The following is an 18,059-nucleotide window of genomic DNA, read 5'->3' as shown; positions in this document are numbered from 1 at the left end:
TTTAATGAGTTGAGAGTTTTGAAATCCTAGATGTGTAGGCAAGTTGGAAACTGGGTTGAAGTTTCTCTACTGAGTCAAGAGTAGCCTCCAACCTTGTCTTTTCGTGGTTCTTTAATAAGATAAGATCCAAGTTTCTTCTTTTGATTATTTACATCATTTTCTCCCTCTTCTTTGCTTGTTTTGTATGTCCAAGGGTTGTGTGATCCTATCTTTCTAGGTAGTGGTCATACATCCATATTTTATTGATTTTTAGCATGTAGTTTAGGTTTTAGTGATTCCTTAATCATGCTCTATCTTACTTTTGTATAGTTTAGTAAAGATTTTTACATTTGTTTCTTATGTTCTTGTGCACTTTAGGCTTTATCGCGTTTTTTCCCTTATTTCATGATGATTTTTATGGTAGATATTTGACTATGTGTTTTACGATAACATGTTGGTTAGCAATAATCTTTCCATGAATAATTTTCTTGTTTAAATATAGATTCTTGCATATTTTTTTGTGCTTTCATATGGTAGAGATTGTTTATTATTCTCCTTGTGTTCCATCTGATTCATGATTGTTCTCTTGTTTATATTTTGACATGTTACAAGATAGACCTAGGATTTCATTCTCTTTAAGTCACATGTGTTTAGGAATATCTCATACATCATCATTGGTTTTCATGTTGTTTTCTTCATGGTATGTACCTTGTGTTTGCTTTGTTTAAATTTAGTATATTAACATTTGTTTTGTAACCGAATCTTTGGGTATGTGGTTTCCAAACCCTAGGTCTTTACTTGACATGCACTTTTTTTCCATTGTATAGTAGTTTGTACAAATTATACAATTTAGCCAAGTATTATGGAGATCAGTTTTCACCGGCCAGACTGAGGTGCCCAACACCTTCCCCAGATTGTTACTTAAACCCGTTCTCAAACCGATGGTTCGACCAATTCCCCATCGGATAGGTTATGAAGTCAACTTTTTGTTTGTATGGATCCTAAAACTTAATCTAGATGAGGACTCTCTCTATGTTTCGATTCATCTCATCCTGCTTTGATGAGGTGGAGGATGACGTGGTGATCCTGCGATTCGCCTATGGTATTCACAATGGTAACTCCGTTGGGGATAGTTTTAGGTTAGACTCTTGATGTGCTTGACATATATGTTGTATTGTATAACACATGATTTTTATTGTATAATTTTGTATGCTAACTTTGGTTAACATGGCATCACATATTTTGTATACACTATCACATACTGTTGGTACGCCAATTACTGTAAAGTTTAACCCCAAAAATAACCCCATGGCATAGCCCTGGGCCTAGTGCGAAGGCACACAACTGACCCTTGATGAAACCATAGTCCCTTAGCCTTGTACCTTTGGGTATATCAAAAAGATTGTGTCATTGTACCGTTTGATCATCTTACACAAGGATGTGATGAGAAGTATATAGGTTCACCGTGCTAAGGAGAACCTTTTATATCCAATTAACCTAACTAGCATGCATCATATATGGATATAGAGCCTCGACATTATAGGAACGCTACACTGACAATAATGTGTATGATAACCGATCACACACTTTGTTGGCCTGGTTCTCTTAGAATTGATGTTGTGTACCACACTATCGACCCTGCTCTGGTGTTGTTCAAAACGATGAGTTAGACTAGAATTTGGTCAACCTCGTGTCTACACTTACTAACTTTGTGTGCATTTTGTTTGGTCTATTGATTGTATGATTGGTTTTACATCATGTGCATTCATTATCCTTTAAGGAAAGCAATTCAAAAGAGAACACGACCCATTAGATGCTTAGGATTCTTAGTGGATGAAAGGTTGATCTAATCGTGGTCCTATTTTACCAGGCACCATTCCTATTTTCATTTCTTATCGTGTCTAATTTTTTAGATTAAGTTTTCCTTCTATTGTTCATGGTCCAAAATATTCTTCTCCAAGCCAAATAGGGCGTCAAATGTGATTGATGACTTCATCAAGGATGAAAAGAATCTGATCTTCATTTTTTTAATAATTATTTTGCAAATCAATCTTTACTTTTCTATAACACAATCATGTTTGCCAATGCTATTTGATTGGTCCACCATGTAATTATAGGGCAAATATAAGGAATTGATAGAAATCAGTCGAAAGAAAAAGAAAAAAGGTGTGGTTGTAAAGTAATCCATTGTATTTGTCTAATATATATAGGTAAAAGATCTGTACAATGTAAACCTAATTTCAAAATTACATGCTGACACCTCCTCATAAGAATTAGATTGATGTAGCACCCCCTATAAAATGTCTAATATGCATCTCTATTTTTAATGTTTTTCCATAATACCCTTTCTCCAAGGCATGAAACTGCCTGTGTAGCACACAATCTCCCTATATATATGGTAAAAAAAAAAAGAAAAACCATGATTTTTTTTTTTAAACCCGAATATTCACTGGGACCTGGGCCATCCCCTAGAAATTTTATTAGAAAATAATGCAAAAATTGATTACACCGGGGGGGGGGGGGGGACATAACCCACTTGAACCCAAACCTACAAGAAGAACAATATAATTCTCTCACATAAGGCACCCTGAAAAACCCATACACAAAACCAAAAACCAAGAATTATTTTCTATACACTAGCAAGCCAGCTTTATCCTCACGAATAATGCGTCGAAGGTCCGCCGATAAATTCTGCTCAGAAAAATAAATTTTATTATTAGTCTCTGCACAGGCTAAGTTAACTAACCAGTCTGGTACCCGATTACTCTCTCTGTACGAAAAAGATATAACCGCTCAAAAACCATGACACCCTGAAATGACAAAAATAGGCCAAAGTCAATCAGGGTTATTCAAGTCGGAATTGGGTTAGGTTAAGCAAGTACGGTAGAGCTGGGCCTGAGATGAGATGTCGAAGCCGGACCTGTGGGCCTAGATTGAGCATAGGGTACCTAGCTAGGGTTAATCCAACCCAGCCCCGTTGGTCCTTTAATTATGACACCTGTCTTCTAACATACTCAATGTAGTGCTATAAGTTATGGCATAAAAATGGGGTTTTTTACAATTACCACCCCCAAATCTTTTATATCTACTATTACCCCCCCCAAAAACTTTTAAATAACTGTTATCCTCCCCTATTATATACTAATAACAAAATGACCCCCACCGTTACAGACTCGTAACGGAAGGGGTTAGTAGTGATATTGTGCTGTTGTCACGAATTTTATATGACCAAAATACCCTTCTTCCAAATCCTTCCTCTTCACTTCATCACTTGCAGGAAATGGGAGGAACAAGAACATCGCTTCCTTCTCCAGCGAACACCTCCTTGTTCTGTGACGACTTCTTTCTCCGGCGAACAAGAACATCGTCTTCCTTCAAGCAGATTTGGATTCAGAATTAAAGATGATTGAGTACTAAAGAGAAATAAACCGAAAAAAAACCAATGAAAGTTACCAACCGGGTGCCAGGATTCATCGTTCTCGACATGCCCATGGTTCTGGTGATCTGTTCTGTGGCTAATTCTCCTGCAGCATTCATCAAAATGTAATACCATCAAATGTCAGACCTCATGAAGCCATTAAGTCTCTGCTACTACGTCAAATACACAAATCTATATTCTTACATATCAAAAGAAGATAGTGGGGGAAAAAAGAGAATCTTAAACAGAACATACCATCCATGGTAGGATACACTATTTAACCGAGGGTTGTTGGAAAAGCTTCCATGGCCAGTGTACCATCAACATTCCAAACACAAATTGCATCAAGAGCGTGAAAATTAAAAGCAGGGGATGGATAAAAAACCCACTACACAAAAAACTGAGAAGAAATGGGGTTTAATTTACCAATCATGGCCAAGAACAAAGAGAGCCCAGAACATGGTTCCCTGCGCAACCCAATAGAGAGGCCAAACAAGCCAATTGTTGAGATAAGCGGCAGCAGCAGCTAACCCAAGAACCACAACCACATCTCTAACAACATAGCTCATTGAGCGCCATGGATCCTTAACCCAACAATGTTTAGGCATGGCTGTTCGAATGTCAGCCAAAAGGAACGGAGGGGGATTACTTGGATCGAAATCGTCTTCTTCGCCGATCCCATTAAACCCATTCAAGCCCATCTTCTCTTCTTCTTTGTCCTCTCCATCAATGGCTGGAACCTTCAAGGGAGCGCTCACCTTCAACCTCCACTCTCTACCTCTGGAACCACCACCAGAGACGGGGGAGGGGTCTGACACCACATTCTGACAAGACCCAGCTCGCCATTACCGACCCAGATGAAGAAAAACAAAGATATTTAATTCAGTGCCTACTACTTGTTTGTGAGAAGTCCACAAAATAAATGGTAGAGAACCAGAGACTCGCAGAGCGTACGTGAAACCCAACAAATTTGTTTAACTAAACAGATGAGAAAAGATTCTAACTAAATATAATTGATAATCAGAAAACAAACAAACAAAACAAGTTGTAAAGGATTTGGGATAAGATAAGGAGATGGGTTTCTCTCTTCTCTTCTCTTTTGATTTCCTTCAACAAGAACCTCACGTTTTGGGTTTCGTCGATGAATTGTGAGTATGGTGAGATCGAGTGAAGAAACGCGTCCGTCGGGAGAGCAGTTGACACCGTTCCAGGTGCAAGGATTGTGAGAATTAGGAATCCAATCGGTCAAGAAGCCAATGGGATCAGTGTGAACAGACAAGTTCTGGAAGGATATCAGGGCCACATCCTCGTCGTCTTTATGAGGAGCAGAGAAGAAGTTATATGCACAGATGGTCGCTGCCGGAGCAAGAGGTGTTCGCCGGAAAAAGAAGTCGTCAAGGAACAAGGAGGTGTTCGTCGGAAAAGGAAGCGATGCTCTTGTTCCTCTGGTTTGCTGCAAGTGATGAAGTGAAGAGAGGAAGTGACGAGGAAGGATTTGGACGAAGGGTATTTTGGTCATATATAATTCGTGACAATAGCATAATATCACTACTAACCCCCTCCGTTACAGGTTTGTAACGGTGGGGGTCATTTTGTTATTAATATTCAACAGGGGAAGGTAACAGTTATTTGAAAGTTTTTGGGAGGATAATAGTAGATATGAAAGATTTGGGGGTGATAATTGTAAAAAACCCTATAAAAATGTGGTGTGTTTGCGTAGACTTGTAAGCCATGCTTCAATATTTTCTTTGATAAACAAAGAGACTTAATCTAGTGAAAGAAGAAAGCGAAGAACCCCACCAAACCCAAGGAGATGATATGGTGAGGAAATCATCTCTGGTCAATTTCCCGGCCACCAGCGTACAATATTAATGTACATACATGCATAAAAATATGCCTACATAAATATGCAAATACGAAATAAATAAATAAATATATATATATATGATTATCATTTAGGCCCGGATGAGTATCTTTATGTTCCCAGGTCCCTATCTCAGCATAGCTAGTGATCATAATTAAACAAGATTAAATAAATAATAAAAAAAAAAGGGCGAGTGATTGCGGGAATAAACTCTACTGCTACTTGTGCCTTTTGGATGGAGACTGGAGAGGAACAATCTTAGTGCTTTTTTTGGATGGAGAGGAACAATCCAGTGTTTGAAATCAATATGACAAGTAAATTCTAAAATACTTTATTAGGATCTAATATTTAATTTTTTAAGCCAACAAAGGTGTTCTCGATCATATTGAGGACATTTCCTCTATTAATCACCTTGACGGAGGATTAAAAAGGACGTGCCCAATGAATGAGGCTCGAAGCACTGCAAAGTCTGGGGAGGATCATAATTAGGAAGTCCGTTCAAGTTCATGTATGAGAGAATCGACATTGTGAACCCCCACTTTGTGGATTCCATCAGATCAACTCAGGGGAGTGTGAGATGGTTCTCGTACGTGAACCAGAGCCGCACTCCATAATATATAATTACCTTGATGGAGGATTGTGGAAGAATAATTAGAGATTGGTTGTTCTCTCATAGGCTTGGATTTGCTTCCCTCCAATTCCTCCAATTCCTCTAATAGGGGGGAGTGGACCCCACCTTGGGCAGTGTTTTCGAGCAGGGGATAGGGTGGTCATTTCTGCCCCATGTGAGGGATTGGAGGAATTGGAGGGGGCAGCGAATTGGAGGGGATGGAGGGGATAATGATTCGATGCAGAATCGTTGTCTCCTCCAATTCCTCCAATTCCTCACATGGGGGGCGGGGGGCGCAAAAATGACCACCCTATCCCCTGCCTAAAAACACTACCCAAGGTGGGGTCCACTCCCCCTATTAGAGGAATTGGAAAAATTGGAGGTGATCATTATTCGATTAATGCAGGACCTTTTGGTCCTCCTATTTTTCTCTCCCCTCAAATAAAAAGAAAAAGAAAAAGAAATAAAATAAAAAAATAAAATGAAAGGGAAAACAAAGGAAGTAACCATATATAGCTTTACACACAACTCTTCTTAATTAAGATAGGTGTTGTAATTAAGCACACAACTGTAATTAATTTACATGGAATTAAGAAGAAGAAGAAGAAGAGGGTAGGATTGGGAAGGTGGGTGGGTAGAATTAATTACATGAGACAGCAGGCGTTGACGTTGTCGTCATTGAACATGTTGCTAACCTTGTCATCGCCTCTGGAAGTGGGAGGAATAAGACCATGCCTGTCAGCAACATTGTAACCATGGCGCCAGTAGTTGTAGCTCTCTTTATAGTCATGGGTGGTGTCTTTGAAGTAATAGTTGGCGGAAGTGAAGTACAAAGGTGGGTCTGGGTATGGCCAGAACTCTGCCCTTTTCCCGCTCCTCCTTACTGCTTTCAAGACCTTATTACGGTCCACATACCCTGTCACCGTCACCTTCTCCATCTCTAAGTCCACCTCCACTGAATCAACCCCTGCATGCATGCATGCATCCTTCTTAATTTAATTTAATTGCTCTCCTCTTAATTTTTTTAGATTAATTAATTTGTTTGTGCCATCAATTTAATTAAAGGCCAGAATATATATAATTAAATATAACAGATCCATCCATCCATCTTCCATTACTTACCTCTAAGCTTATGTATGGCATTTTTCACAACCCTCTCGCAGCCGTCGCAACACATCCTCACTTTAAGCTCCACGGTCTTGAATTTATTTTTTGTTTCCCCGGGATTTGGGGAGAGACAGAGAGGGAGAGAGGAAGAACAAGTTAAAGATCCATGGATCAATCAAATAAATAAAAAGGGGAAAGAAGAAGAACATGAAAATATGCATATCCTTCAATCATCGTTGTGGGATTTGATGACTCATATATATATATAGTGTTAAACATTCATGACGTTGGCACATATTGACAGTAAAATTAAGGGCAGGCGGCCTTTAATTATGATAGATTTGGCCAAGGATTAAACTCTCATGCATGATGCAGCTGCAGGCTAGGGATCAATCAATATTATACGGGACCTATAACGTACTATTCTATTGTTTTATTTTATTTTATTTTATTTTATAGCTTTCTCTGGTTCTACCAGAAAATTTTTAGTTTTTTTCAAGCAGGATAATAGAATAGAGGTAGAAGCAGTACATGGGTGATTTGGAAATAATTAAGAAAAAAAACCTTACTGATTGAAGCTCAAACCAATTAACCATATGTGATACCATAATAATTAAAAAGAAACAGAAACTAATAAATAAATAAATAAATAAATTTTAATAATGTTGTTAGCTAGGTTAGGGATGAAGAAAACAAACCTGCAACGATAGCGGACGAGCCTTAGGCATATCCTTCTTTTGATGATGATGGATGTAGGGTGTGTTTGTTTGATAGGATGATTTGTGGTGGTTGTTTCGATAAAGAAAGTAACTACAAAAATAGTATTGGATGGTGGAGACGAAGGAGACGAATGTCCTCTGCAATATTGTTGTAGCCATTGGTAATAGGGAACTCCACCCCCACTATTTAAAAGAGATCGAAAGCAAGGCCAGGTCGGTCGTGGTGGGATGAAGTATGACTGAAGATCGATGTACAATTAACGAACCCCTCTCAGCTCATCCTTAGCTAATGCTATGAGATGAGATCAGATAATATTCCTTCAATAAGGCATCGCTTCCTTTTAAGTTCTAATTCTCTAGCTAGCTTGGGAAAGAAATATATTCCAATGTTCTCTCTGTACACAATTCTATTTCTACGAGAGCAGGCTTTCGTTCGTTGTTGCATGAGTAGTAAGTAATTAAGTACTACTCCAATTTTATTAATAGATGATCGATCGATCGATTTTGATCAGATGGATGGTGATGTGGGTCATCCATCAAAACACTCCATATTAATAAAACAAAAAAAAAAATCTAATTTAATATATAAAAACCCCTTTAGACAGGGAATGGTATCTAACTAAAACCTCCCCACCTCACCTTAATAATGCTTGAAAAAAAAATATATATATATATGGGTATCATGCATGCATCCATGCATGCCAACAAGGCTAAGCTAAACTGCTGACATCGGACGATGGAGAATAATATTTATCCCCAGCATACATTAATTATTATCTCTTCCAATGTTTTTTTTCAAGGGATGGACCGATGCTCCGATCGCTTAGGGTGGGGGTTAGTTGAAGCTAGAGAGAGAGAGGACTTGGGAACTCCTTAAAAGGAAAAAGATGGGTTGAATTGGATGCAAAGGGAGCAAATATTCCTAAAAATATCTCCTTTTTATCTCGTCCTTTTCTAACCCGATCGACCACTTCTAGCTGTTAGGCTTACAAAGTTATATTCCCACGTTGCGATACTATACTATTAAGATAGGGTCCGTATCTTATCTATTTTATTAAGCTTTTAATTATTAAAATTTAATAATAAATAATGGGGTACACAAATTACAGAGAAAGGGAGAACGTCAGGATTAATTTTCTTCAAAATTCTGCTCCACAAGTTGCACGTACGCAATTACGATATATATATATCCTCCTCGTATAATATATATAATATATATCAGTTTAAGGTTCGTATCGATCGATGCTGTCTTCCACCACTTCAGTCTAAGTCTTCACAACAACCCTTTGCTCCAACCATCATACTTTTCCTACGTTTGGGGACAGTATATCGATTGGGAGACAGTTTCCTGAATGCCAGAGTGGTTTCAATATTGATGGGAACATACATGGAAGCATCATTATGGATAGAATTTCCATCTTTCATGAGAGTGGGATTATCATTTCGTACTTCCTCCGTGTCTAGGGACAGGGACAATATACATATCACATATTGTATTATTATGTAATAACTAAGAAAAAAAGATGGCACTACACAAGTTGAGACTAATTAATTGGCACGCATAATCACGTGGACCTAGATCTTTAATTCCTGTGTATGACTTTTGATGTCCCTGGAAAATGGAACTTACGAGCAACTCCTTAGCCTCAGCTTCAGCCCCATCCCCATCCTCATCCTCATTTCAAGGGCTGTCTATATATGTGTAAATAAACTAGGTGCGCCAATTTCCTTGCATCCCTGGTCCACCCTAATCACGTCAAAACACTAATAAAATGAATAAAGCTTCTTTAGAGACTCGGAATCATTTGTTTTTTTTGAGTGTTCTTCGGAAATCCAGATTTGGGAGGATGTGCTTAGGTAGGTTGTAGGTTGTCTTCCTCCTCTCAATCCCTAAATAATAACATTATGTTGGTTGCTCCTTGGGTAGGCAGAGCTAGGAGGGTAATATTGGTGACATTGGTAAGCATGCGTTTTGCGTTTCTGTGTATCACATTTGGAGGGAGCAAAATGATAGACTGATTCGTAATATGACAAGACCGAGGCCGGCCATTGTCCGAGACATCAAATCTCACGACATTTTCGACAAATGTCATTCAATCACCTTCAAAATGAAACCACCTCCCCTTAATAGCTGACTTATGGATCAATGGGGTGTTTCTATGATACATATGACACATTCAATTACCTTTTGTTTGTATTTTGGGATGTTCCCTTTTATGTTTTTTGTTGTATGTCCTATCTCTTAGGGCCCCTGTTTGTAAGACCCTTTCCTTCCTTAGGCTAGGGCCCCTATATATATACTTTCTTGTACAGTTTTCTTTTCTTTTCTTAATAAATTAATATGATATATCAAAAGACAAAGAAAAAAATGCTTCTTCAGAAGTTAGAAGCCGGAAAATCCTCCCATGGACGTTAACAAATTGGCCAGTTCTGCAAGCAAAGTCTCGAGATCAGCCTGATCCAATCTGGTCACCAATATTTCTGGATAAGATTGACCCCATGGAACTGATTGCTTGTTATTTTCCGAGAGATTTCATGGTGCCTTTTATATTTATACTCAAGAATTATCGACGAGAAAGGATCATCTGCACGTACAAGTAGGTGAATGTACAATTGAGAGGTAACCACTTGTTTTTTTTTTTTTTTTTTTTTTGTTTGTTTCTATTAATACCCTTTCTCCCCTTGTAAATGATAAAAATGGGACTCACGCAATGGTCTTACTAGCAAAAGATTGAACCAGCCGATGCATATATAGCTCAGTACGAGAAACCCAATGTTGAATTCGTACCCCTCCTCTATCTCTCTCAAGTTGGTTGTTGGACAGCTGGGGTGATGTCCTTGGGTGCGTGCTGCCCGCCCAGCGTCCGATGCGCGGGGGAGGATCCGGTTCCCTCCAAATTAGCGTATCTAGTACTTCAAATAAGCTTGACAGGTCCAGGGCCCAGGCTGGGTCATACTTTGGGTGGGCTGGAGCTTGAATATAAGGCTCTAAGTCGAAGCCCATGAAGGCCTTTAATTCTGGAATATTGTGTCTTGTCAACTATGTGCTTATCGCGTTCGTATGAATGAATTGACTTTTGTGCAATTGACACCCACCATCAAACATCGGGCATGGTCATGAAAATTAATTGTTATGAGTAGGGGTGCAAGTTTGGCTGTGTGAGCCCAGACATGCCCTGCACCAGAACGGGCCTGGGTTGGATTTTTAAACCCTAAAGTTGTTGGATTTTTCAGGTCGAAGACTAGGATCAGGCAGGGTCAGGGTTGAGGCCTTAGGTTGAGCTCGACTTGGCCCTGTTTTAAAATTAGATGTTCTACTAAGATTAGATGTTTTATTTGTGAATAATTATGTGCTTAAACATGTGTTGAGTATATTTGACACGTGGCAAATGGATTTGTGTATTGATTTTTTTTCTACTTTTAGTAGTAGTGTAAATTGACTTGCGATAGGCATAATTCTAAAAACCCGACCCAATTGTGACCCTGGTTATGACTTATGAAGTCAGGGTATGGGTGAGGAAAGAGACACACGAGGATGAGAATCATATCTCATGCATGGAGGGTCCGGATATGTCCCCATTCGTCTCATGTGGGGAGATGCAAACTTTGGGTCCTGGGATGGGCATGAACGAAATTTTGCTGCTACACCTGTCGCAGGAATGTTCCTGTTACAAGACTGACAGCCAAGAAAAAGTAGAAATTAATTTACGAATAATTTTTTCCGATGAGCATGAGGAACATTCCTGTAGCAGCAAAAATTTTTCCGATGGGCATGGGGTGGAACTCAGTAAGTAATAGAAGGACGGGAGAAAGGAGTTCCCAAGGCCGTGAATGAAAATATTAACAATGCGCGCCGTTCCAAAATAAACGTGCCATACAGGAAGGATCTTTGGGCATTTTTTAGTATTGCATTTAACAGAAAGTGAGCTAGAAAGTACTAGGAATCCTTTGCTTTCATCTTACTTGATGAATTGGCAGAGGTCCTTAGGCCTGGAGGGGGAGATCCCCTTTAATTGAATATTCTCATAGAAGATTTAGCTCTCGATCCTATCCTTTTTTTTTTTTTTTTTTTTTTTCTGGAGAATTTTTGCCAAGAAAAAAGAAATTTTCATGGAGAAATGCTAAGACAAGAGTCGTCTGTGTCTATCCTAAGAAGAATTAAAGGAAGCACAGAATTTAAAATAAAAGCAATTCTACATAGTAGTAATTTGTACATTATTCTTGTGTTTTTCGGACGTACTCTCATCATACTCTGCATGCAGTAGTTGGAGTCTGGATCTACGTAGAATGTAGTCTAATCTAGTGTAATAATAATAAAAATGAAGGTGTGAGAAGAAGGATCGAGAAGGAAGAAAGGGATCGATCTGATATCGAGGAGGGTGCAGGGTTGGTGATCGGACTCATCGGTGGTCCTGATGAAAGTCGCAGTAATTTTAATTAATCCAGCTGGGCTGGGCCACGGCACTAATGCTTACGATAGTAGGATCTTAGTAAGTCACCCTTCTTATTCTTCCATGTTCTCCAGTAGAGACTGAGAGAGCAGAGCTTGTTGGGGATGATGCTCATCATGGTTGTTGTCGCAGCAGTAGCAGGAGGAGGAGGAGGGGGAGGAGGCGGCGGCGGCAGAGAAGAAGAAGAAGAAGAACATGTGGGTTCATCTTGGTGATGATGGTAAGAGGGTAGCTGGTCGATGTCCCAGAAACGAGCTTCCTTTCTCTTCCTCCTGATGGTGGCTAGGACATCGTATTTGTTGCAGATACCCCACACCGTCACCTTCTGTAGTTTGTAATCCACTGTTACCGAATATATCCCTGCAGTTAGTTAGATAACCCAGGTACGTACAATATCATCAATATCATCATCAATTATCATCATGATCATCAAGTAGAGATCTCTTGCCCTAAAACAATATACATCCATCTCTCTATTATGGTTGCAAAAACCTGTAAACGTGGAGTATGGTAATTAATTATTATATGATACTACGTACGTACGTACGTACGTACCTCTGAAATGGGAGAGGAGAGCCTTCTTTATTTTTCTGCCGCAACCGTAAGAGTATAGAGGCACCATCATTTCTACATGCTGTGGCTCCACACTTTTGCCACTCAGGGCCTGAACAATTTGCAAGTTCGCCATTCAATCAATTACCTACCTCTATATGGGATGGGGATTGAAGAAGGAAATTAAGGTCTGTCGATCAGCAGCTATAATAGCATGCATGCATGCATGACTTGTATTGCCAAACTACTAACTAACTAAGAGATGGCCTCCTCGATCGCTGCATATTTGGTAGGTAGTCTGTTTGGAAACCTACTACTCTATATTTATTTATAGACTGCTACTGCGTACTCCTTCAACATCAGCAGGCATACTACTATAGATCATATAGAACAGTTTAGGGCCCTTTTCTGGATTAAAATTAGAATAAGAAATGAAAAAGAAACGAGAGAAAGAAGAGCGGTGACTCAATTACATGCTTTTGTCATATTACGCCTACGTACTCCATCTTCAAATTACCTTTTTATCCTTGCTTTTGTGCTTTTTTCAACTGTTCGTGGCCGACTGCTGAGGAGAACAAAAGTTAGTTTCTTTTTTTTTTTTTTTTTTTTTGGTTTGGTAAAACCAAAAGTTAGTTTCTAGGTTTGGGTTTTGAGGAGGGTTCTCTCTCTGGATTCTTCCTAGGATAACAAGGATTTCTTAATTTCCCCCTTCTTTATTTACTAATAATAATAATATTATTACAGAAGAAGCATAGAAGAGGGAATACTGCACAGACAAAGAGACTGAAGAGAGGTGGGAGAGCAGTGGGGGCTCGACTGGGAGTGCGTTGTGATGACTGGAACAAATGCAAGTATGTGTCACATGCATGTCGCCTCCGGACTCCGGAGCCATGTATTAAAACTTTTATCCTAAATTTTAATACTGATCAAAACAAACTCTAAAGTGATAATCAATCAATCAATTTTGTTGGTGTTGGTTTGTGTGGACCCTTTCTTTTGGTACTTTTTTGGTGGTGGTGGTGGAGGACAGAGAGGATAGAGAAAAATATAAGATTAAAAAAATAAAAAGTTGTTTCTCTAATTTTTGTATCTCCCATGTGACGTTCACATTGTGTAGATCATTAACTACGGATATCATTCAATTTCCTTTTTGGCAAAAGACGGAAAGAAAGAACGAAGGGTTTAAAGTTACTCCACGTACAAGTCCGCCATGTGAGGGGTTGAAGCAGAGTTCATTGTCAACCGTGATTATTTATGGCTAATTAAAGGGGATCGTGATTCTCTACGGCGTGTTGCCCGTAGCGGTCAGAGTGGTGCATTAATAAAATGAAACGTAATGATCGTCTTATCTCGCTCAAATAAAACGCTCAGATCGGGATAAAATGATCATTACACCGCACTTCATCAATGCGCTACTCTAACTGCTACGGGCATGCGCCGTAGAAGATTAGGTTAAATAAAAAGAGTCTTCCTTCTTGGTAAGGTGAAAAATCCAGTCCAGATTCCAGAACGATACTAGCGTACTCCTATTGACCAGTCTGTGCTGCAGCAGGCTCTAGACAAATTTAGAGGCTGAGAACCCGATCGAGCTTCTTCTTAAGAGTTAAGACACTTTAAAAGAGTGGAGAAAATTAATCTATCTCAGACTTGTTGGCTGCTGTAGTAAATAGTAAATAGTAAATAGTAAATACTACGAGAGAATATTGCGATTTGCATGACTGAGTTTTTAAGATTTAGCCATTTGGCTTTTTGAAAAGTGAGATTTAAAAAGCCTTTTCATCGGATTCATTACTTATCCTCCACCAGTATTTTTTTTTTTTTTTCAAAAGAGGGGGTTTCTTTAACTCATTCCCAAACGAATTCTAAATCTCAATTAATAAAGTGAAGTGTACACCACTCGAACTAGAAAGTAACATGTCAAAAAGTTAACTATTCCCAATACAACAATTTGGAGAAAGGGGGGGGGTGATGGATGGGTTTGGTTTAAGCCTTAAGGTTAGCTTGCTTGTTAAAACATTGGAGGTTGTTCCTTTATCAATTAGTGATAGTATACACTATACGCACTATATGGGGTGTATATGACTATATGTATGTGATAATGTATGGTCTCCACTCTCGACCTTAACAAAGAGACCACGTACGTTTTCTTTCACCCATAGTATCTCATTCACCGCGGTTGGGAAGAACGGGAAGGAACATCAGGTGAGAATTTTGAGACGATACTAGGGACATACCCTTAGCTATAAGAATTTGAGAACCTACTATATACAGTGGATGTCCCACGGACGGGTGGAGGGACGGAGGATAACTTTCCCCTTAACAATTAACACCCATAACGTGGAGGATCCATCCAAGAAGGCAAGCACAAATAAAAAGGAATAAAAGAGCGGAATCCGAATAAAACCTGGAAAATCTATTGTTTAGGTGATGGGGGTGTCTGCGCCTGCGGCAGAAAAGCAGATCCACGAGACAGACATGCCCACGCCGCCATGTTCAAGTTAACACGTGGGGGGTCAGACTCGCTTTCGGCCGCCACTAGGCCCACCACCGTCCACCACCAACCAGGACCTGCTTCAGCCGTGTCACAAGGCTGAGTCAGATATCTTGTGAAGGTAAGGGCCCACCACGTGCAACCCACGTCCTCTTTCTCTAACTTAGGAAGTTTCCCTCGAACTGTGATCTAAGGAAACAATTTCAATCTTTTCTTAAGTAATCCATCCATAGAAAAGAAAAAAATTAATTAATTAAAAATATGAAAACCTAATCTAAATGGGGAACAATGGATTTTCACCCTTTCAAGTGCAATGCAACATGAGTAGTGACGTCTTTTTATCCTCTTAAGTGTGGATTCGGTTCGTCTCTAGGGTGCCTAGAGGCACATCCAAGGGCTGGGGTGTGCAGTGCCACGGACATCCCGGTGCACACCCAATCAACCATCAGAATGTGTTCGACACAACCCAATGGTTAGATGCCTTTCGGGCACTCCTTGGTTGCTGAGCTTCTTGAAGAGGAACTCAATCTTTTAAGTGTTGGGTGCATAGTACTTGAGAGGATAAATTTCCAAGGAACAATATATATATATATATATCTACATGGTTTTGAGGTATTGTTATTGCATGGCCAGATACAAGTAAGTGTATTGGCATTGCTAGCCATCAATTCGATATCGTGTCAATACTGTATTAATGAAATGATACAAATCAACGGTAAAAGAGTTTAAAAAAAAAAAAAGATTTTAAAAATCAAAGGTGAACTTGTCCAATAAAGTTCAATTTCTCTACATGTACTTGTCGGAGGAAGACATTTGTCCATTTTTTGCCATTTTTGCAAACAAAAGGGACATGTGATCTATTCTTTATTTGATACTGGTCGATCCGTGCCAATTGATATTGTTAATATAGATTTTGAAGATGGACCAATATCGTGCATTAAAACCATATATATACATACATACATATATATAAATTGGATAATGCTGAAACGCTTTTTCGATGGAATGTTGAACCAATCCTACTTTAATTCTCTCGTCTTACTCATGCATTTGGAATTTTAAAGAAGATGATGAATAAGAAGAAATCAACTTATCTGGTGGACGATTTTTCAATCGTGAGTTATTTTTAGCAATACACTAATTGAGAGAGAGAGAGAGAGAGAGAGAGAGATTATTCTATTTGTATAGGTAAATTGTTTTGTACGTTCACCCACCGCTAATATTTCTGAAAACAATCCAATCCCCGGAGAGAATGACGATGTGATAATGGGGATGATAGACATTTTAGAATTGACATCATGATAGATGAGGGCATGGAGTTTTGAGGAACTAATGGAAAGGTTTCGATTTTTAAAAGCTTTAATTTAATTTAAGGAAAAAGAAATGCTAACCGGTGGCACAGTGCGGGAGTACCGCATTTAGACAATCACCTGCATTTTGCGTGCAGCTTTGCTTGGACGCAGGTACAAACCGCACGTGACCGTTAATGTCCTTTTTCCCTTAATTTAATTGGCTCTTTATCCCAAATGGCATGGAGTAATAATGTGCAATGGAGAATTGAGATTCAATTGCATAAATTTTTATCCTCTCAATTTGCCTGTCCGTCCTTGACGTCAAGTACATTTAATAGAGGGAGGTGGACTCCACTTCAGGCAGTATGTTCTGACAAGGGTAGAAAATGATTATCATACCCCCTGCCCGAACATACAGTCCGAAATGGAATCCTCATGGGGTCCACCTCCCTCTATTAGATGTACTTGATGTCAAGTACAGATAGGCAAATTGAGAGGATAAAGATCCTAATTGCATATGCAGGTTGCTTTTTTTTTTTTTTTTTTAGGTTGGAGGGGATGTTAAGGTGAAAAATTATCGTCTTCATTTATCTGTCCCTCCATTTCTTCAATTTCATCTAATAGGGGGGAGTGGATCCCACCCGGGTAATTTGTTCGGGCAGAGGGTAGGATAGTCCTTTCCACCTCCTATGAGATGAAATGGAAAAAATGAAAAGACAGATAAATGGAGACGATAAAGATCTGGAGTAAGAATAGGATGCTCATGTTTACTTGTTGGTTACGGAGGCTATTTAATTAAACAGACCGTGTGAAGATCTCTGGAATTGGGACGTTACCCCGTACTCACTCACTCCTCTTTTATCTGAATTTGGATCCCTTCCCCTTCCCATGCAGGTAACCCAAATGATATACTATGGAATTAATTGGTGGAATGAATATTCCATATGTCCTTCCTGCTCCACCAGGATATCCCACCATTCGCACTCTCAAATATTTATTTTAGTAATAATTTGTATGTCTATCAGCCTCATAGAATTCACTTGCTTGTTGCTCTATTTGTTTTTTTTTTTTTTTCTTCTTTTTTTGAGTAAAAATGGAGAAGAACGCTAGATACATATAAGCAGAGCTACCATACACCAGCACATGTTTTATTTCATCATAAATAAGGAGAATGTACATTCAGTAAATACCTGCCCAACAAGATAGAAGAAGAAGAAGGGGGTAAAGAAAGAAAATAAATTCTTTTCTTTGTTTTTTTTTTTTTTTGATGAGAGAAAATAAATTCATAGAATCACCATGCAGTCAGTGCTACTATCTATCAATTAATTTTATAAATCAGAGATTCGAGTCCATTAATCCAAGTTTCTATTGGTATATACACTGCTACTTACATTCTTTCCAATTAGGGGAAATAAAAAACCAGAAACAAAAAACAAAAAAGCAAAGGGGAGTATGATGAGCTCCCATGAGAGGAGGGGGTGTGCACACCCATGAGAGTTGGGCTGTGCGAGAATGGCTCACAGTTCGTTCAGATGGAATTCACTTTGTATGGGTTCCACATAGTAGATTTTATGTG

The 18,059-nt window shown here is 39.0% G+C and overlaps 2 protein-coding genes across 2 annotated transcripts; both read right to left on the bottom strand.

Moving 5' to 3' along the window:
- Positions 1 to 6,462: 6,462 nt before the first annotated feature.
- On the bottom strand, positions 6,463 to 7,851 carry LOC122664057 (heavy metal-associated isoprenylated plant protein 30). Its single transcript, XM_043859744.1, has 3 exons — positions 7,677 to 7,851; positions 6,994 to 7,069; positions 6,463 to 6,838 (listed from the first exon to the last, which is right to left on the bottom strand). Exons 1-3 carry the CDS (start codon positions 7,704 to 7,706, stop codon positions 6,516 to 6,518), a joined length of 429 nt encoding a protein of 142 aa, XP_043715679.1. The 5' UTR covers positions 7,707 to 7,851; the 3' UTR covers positions 6,463 to 6,515.
- Positions 7,852 to 12,161: 4,310 nt separating this feature from the next.
- On the bottom strand, positions 12,162 to 12,841 carry LOC122666090 (heavy metal-associated isoprenylated plant protein 6). The gene is made up of 2 exons (XM_043862200.1): positions 12,704 to 12,841; positions 12,162 to 12,508 (listed from the first exon to the last, which is right to left on the bottom strand). Exons 1-2 carry the CDS (start codon positions 12,834 to 12,836, stop codon positions 12,162 to 12,164), a joined length of 480 nt encoding a protein of 159 aa, XP_043718135.1. The 5' UTR covers positions 12,837 to 12,841.
- Between the last annotated feature and the right edge of the window lie 5,218 nt (positions 12,842 to 18,059).

Source organism: Telopea speciosissima, chromosome 6 (genome assembly GCF_018873765.1).
Source record: "Telopea speciosissima isolate NSW1024214 ecotype Mountain lineage chromosome 6, Tspe_v1, whole genome shotgun sequence".
In the NCBI taxonomy this organism is placed as follows: domain Eukaryota; kingdom Viridiplantae; phylum Streptophyta; class Magnoliopsida; order Proteales; family Proteaceae; genus Telopea; species Telopea speciosissima.
This window is presented reverse-complemented; position numbering and strand designations above follow the sequence as displayed.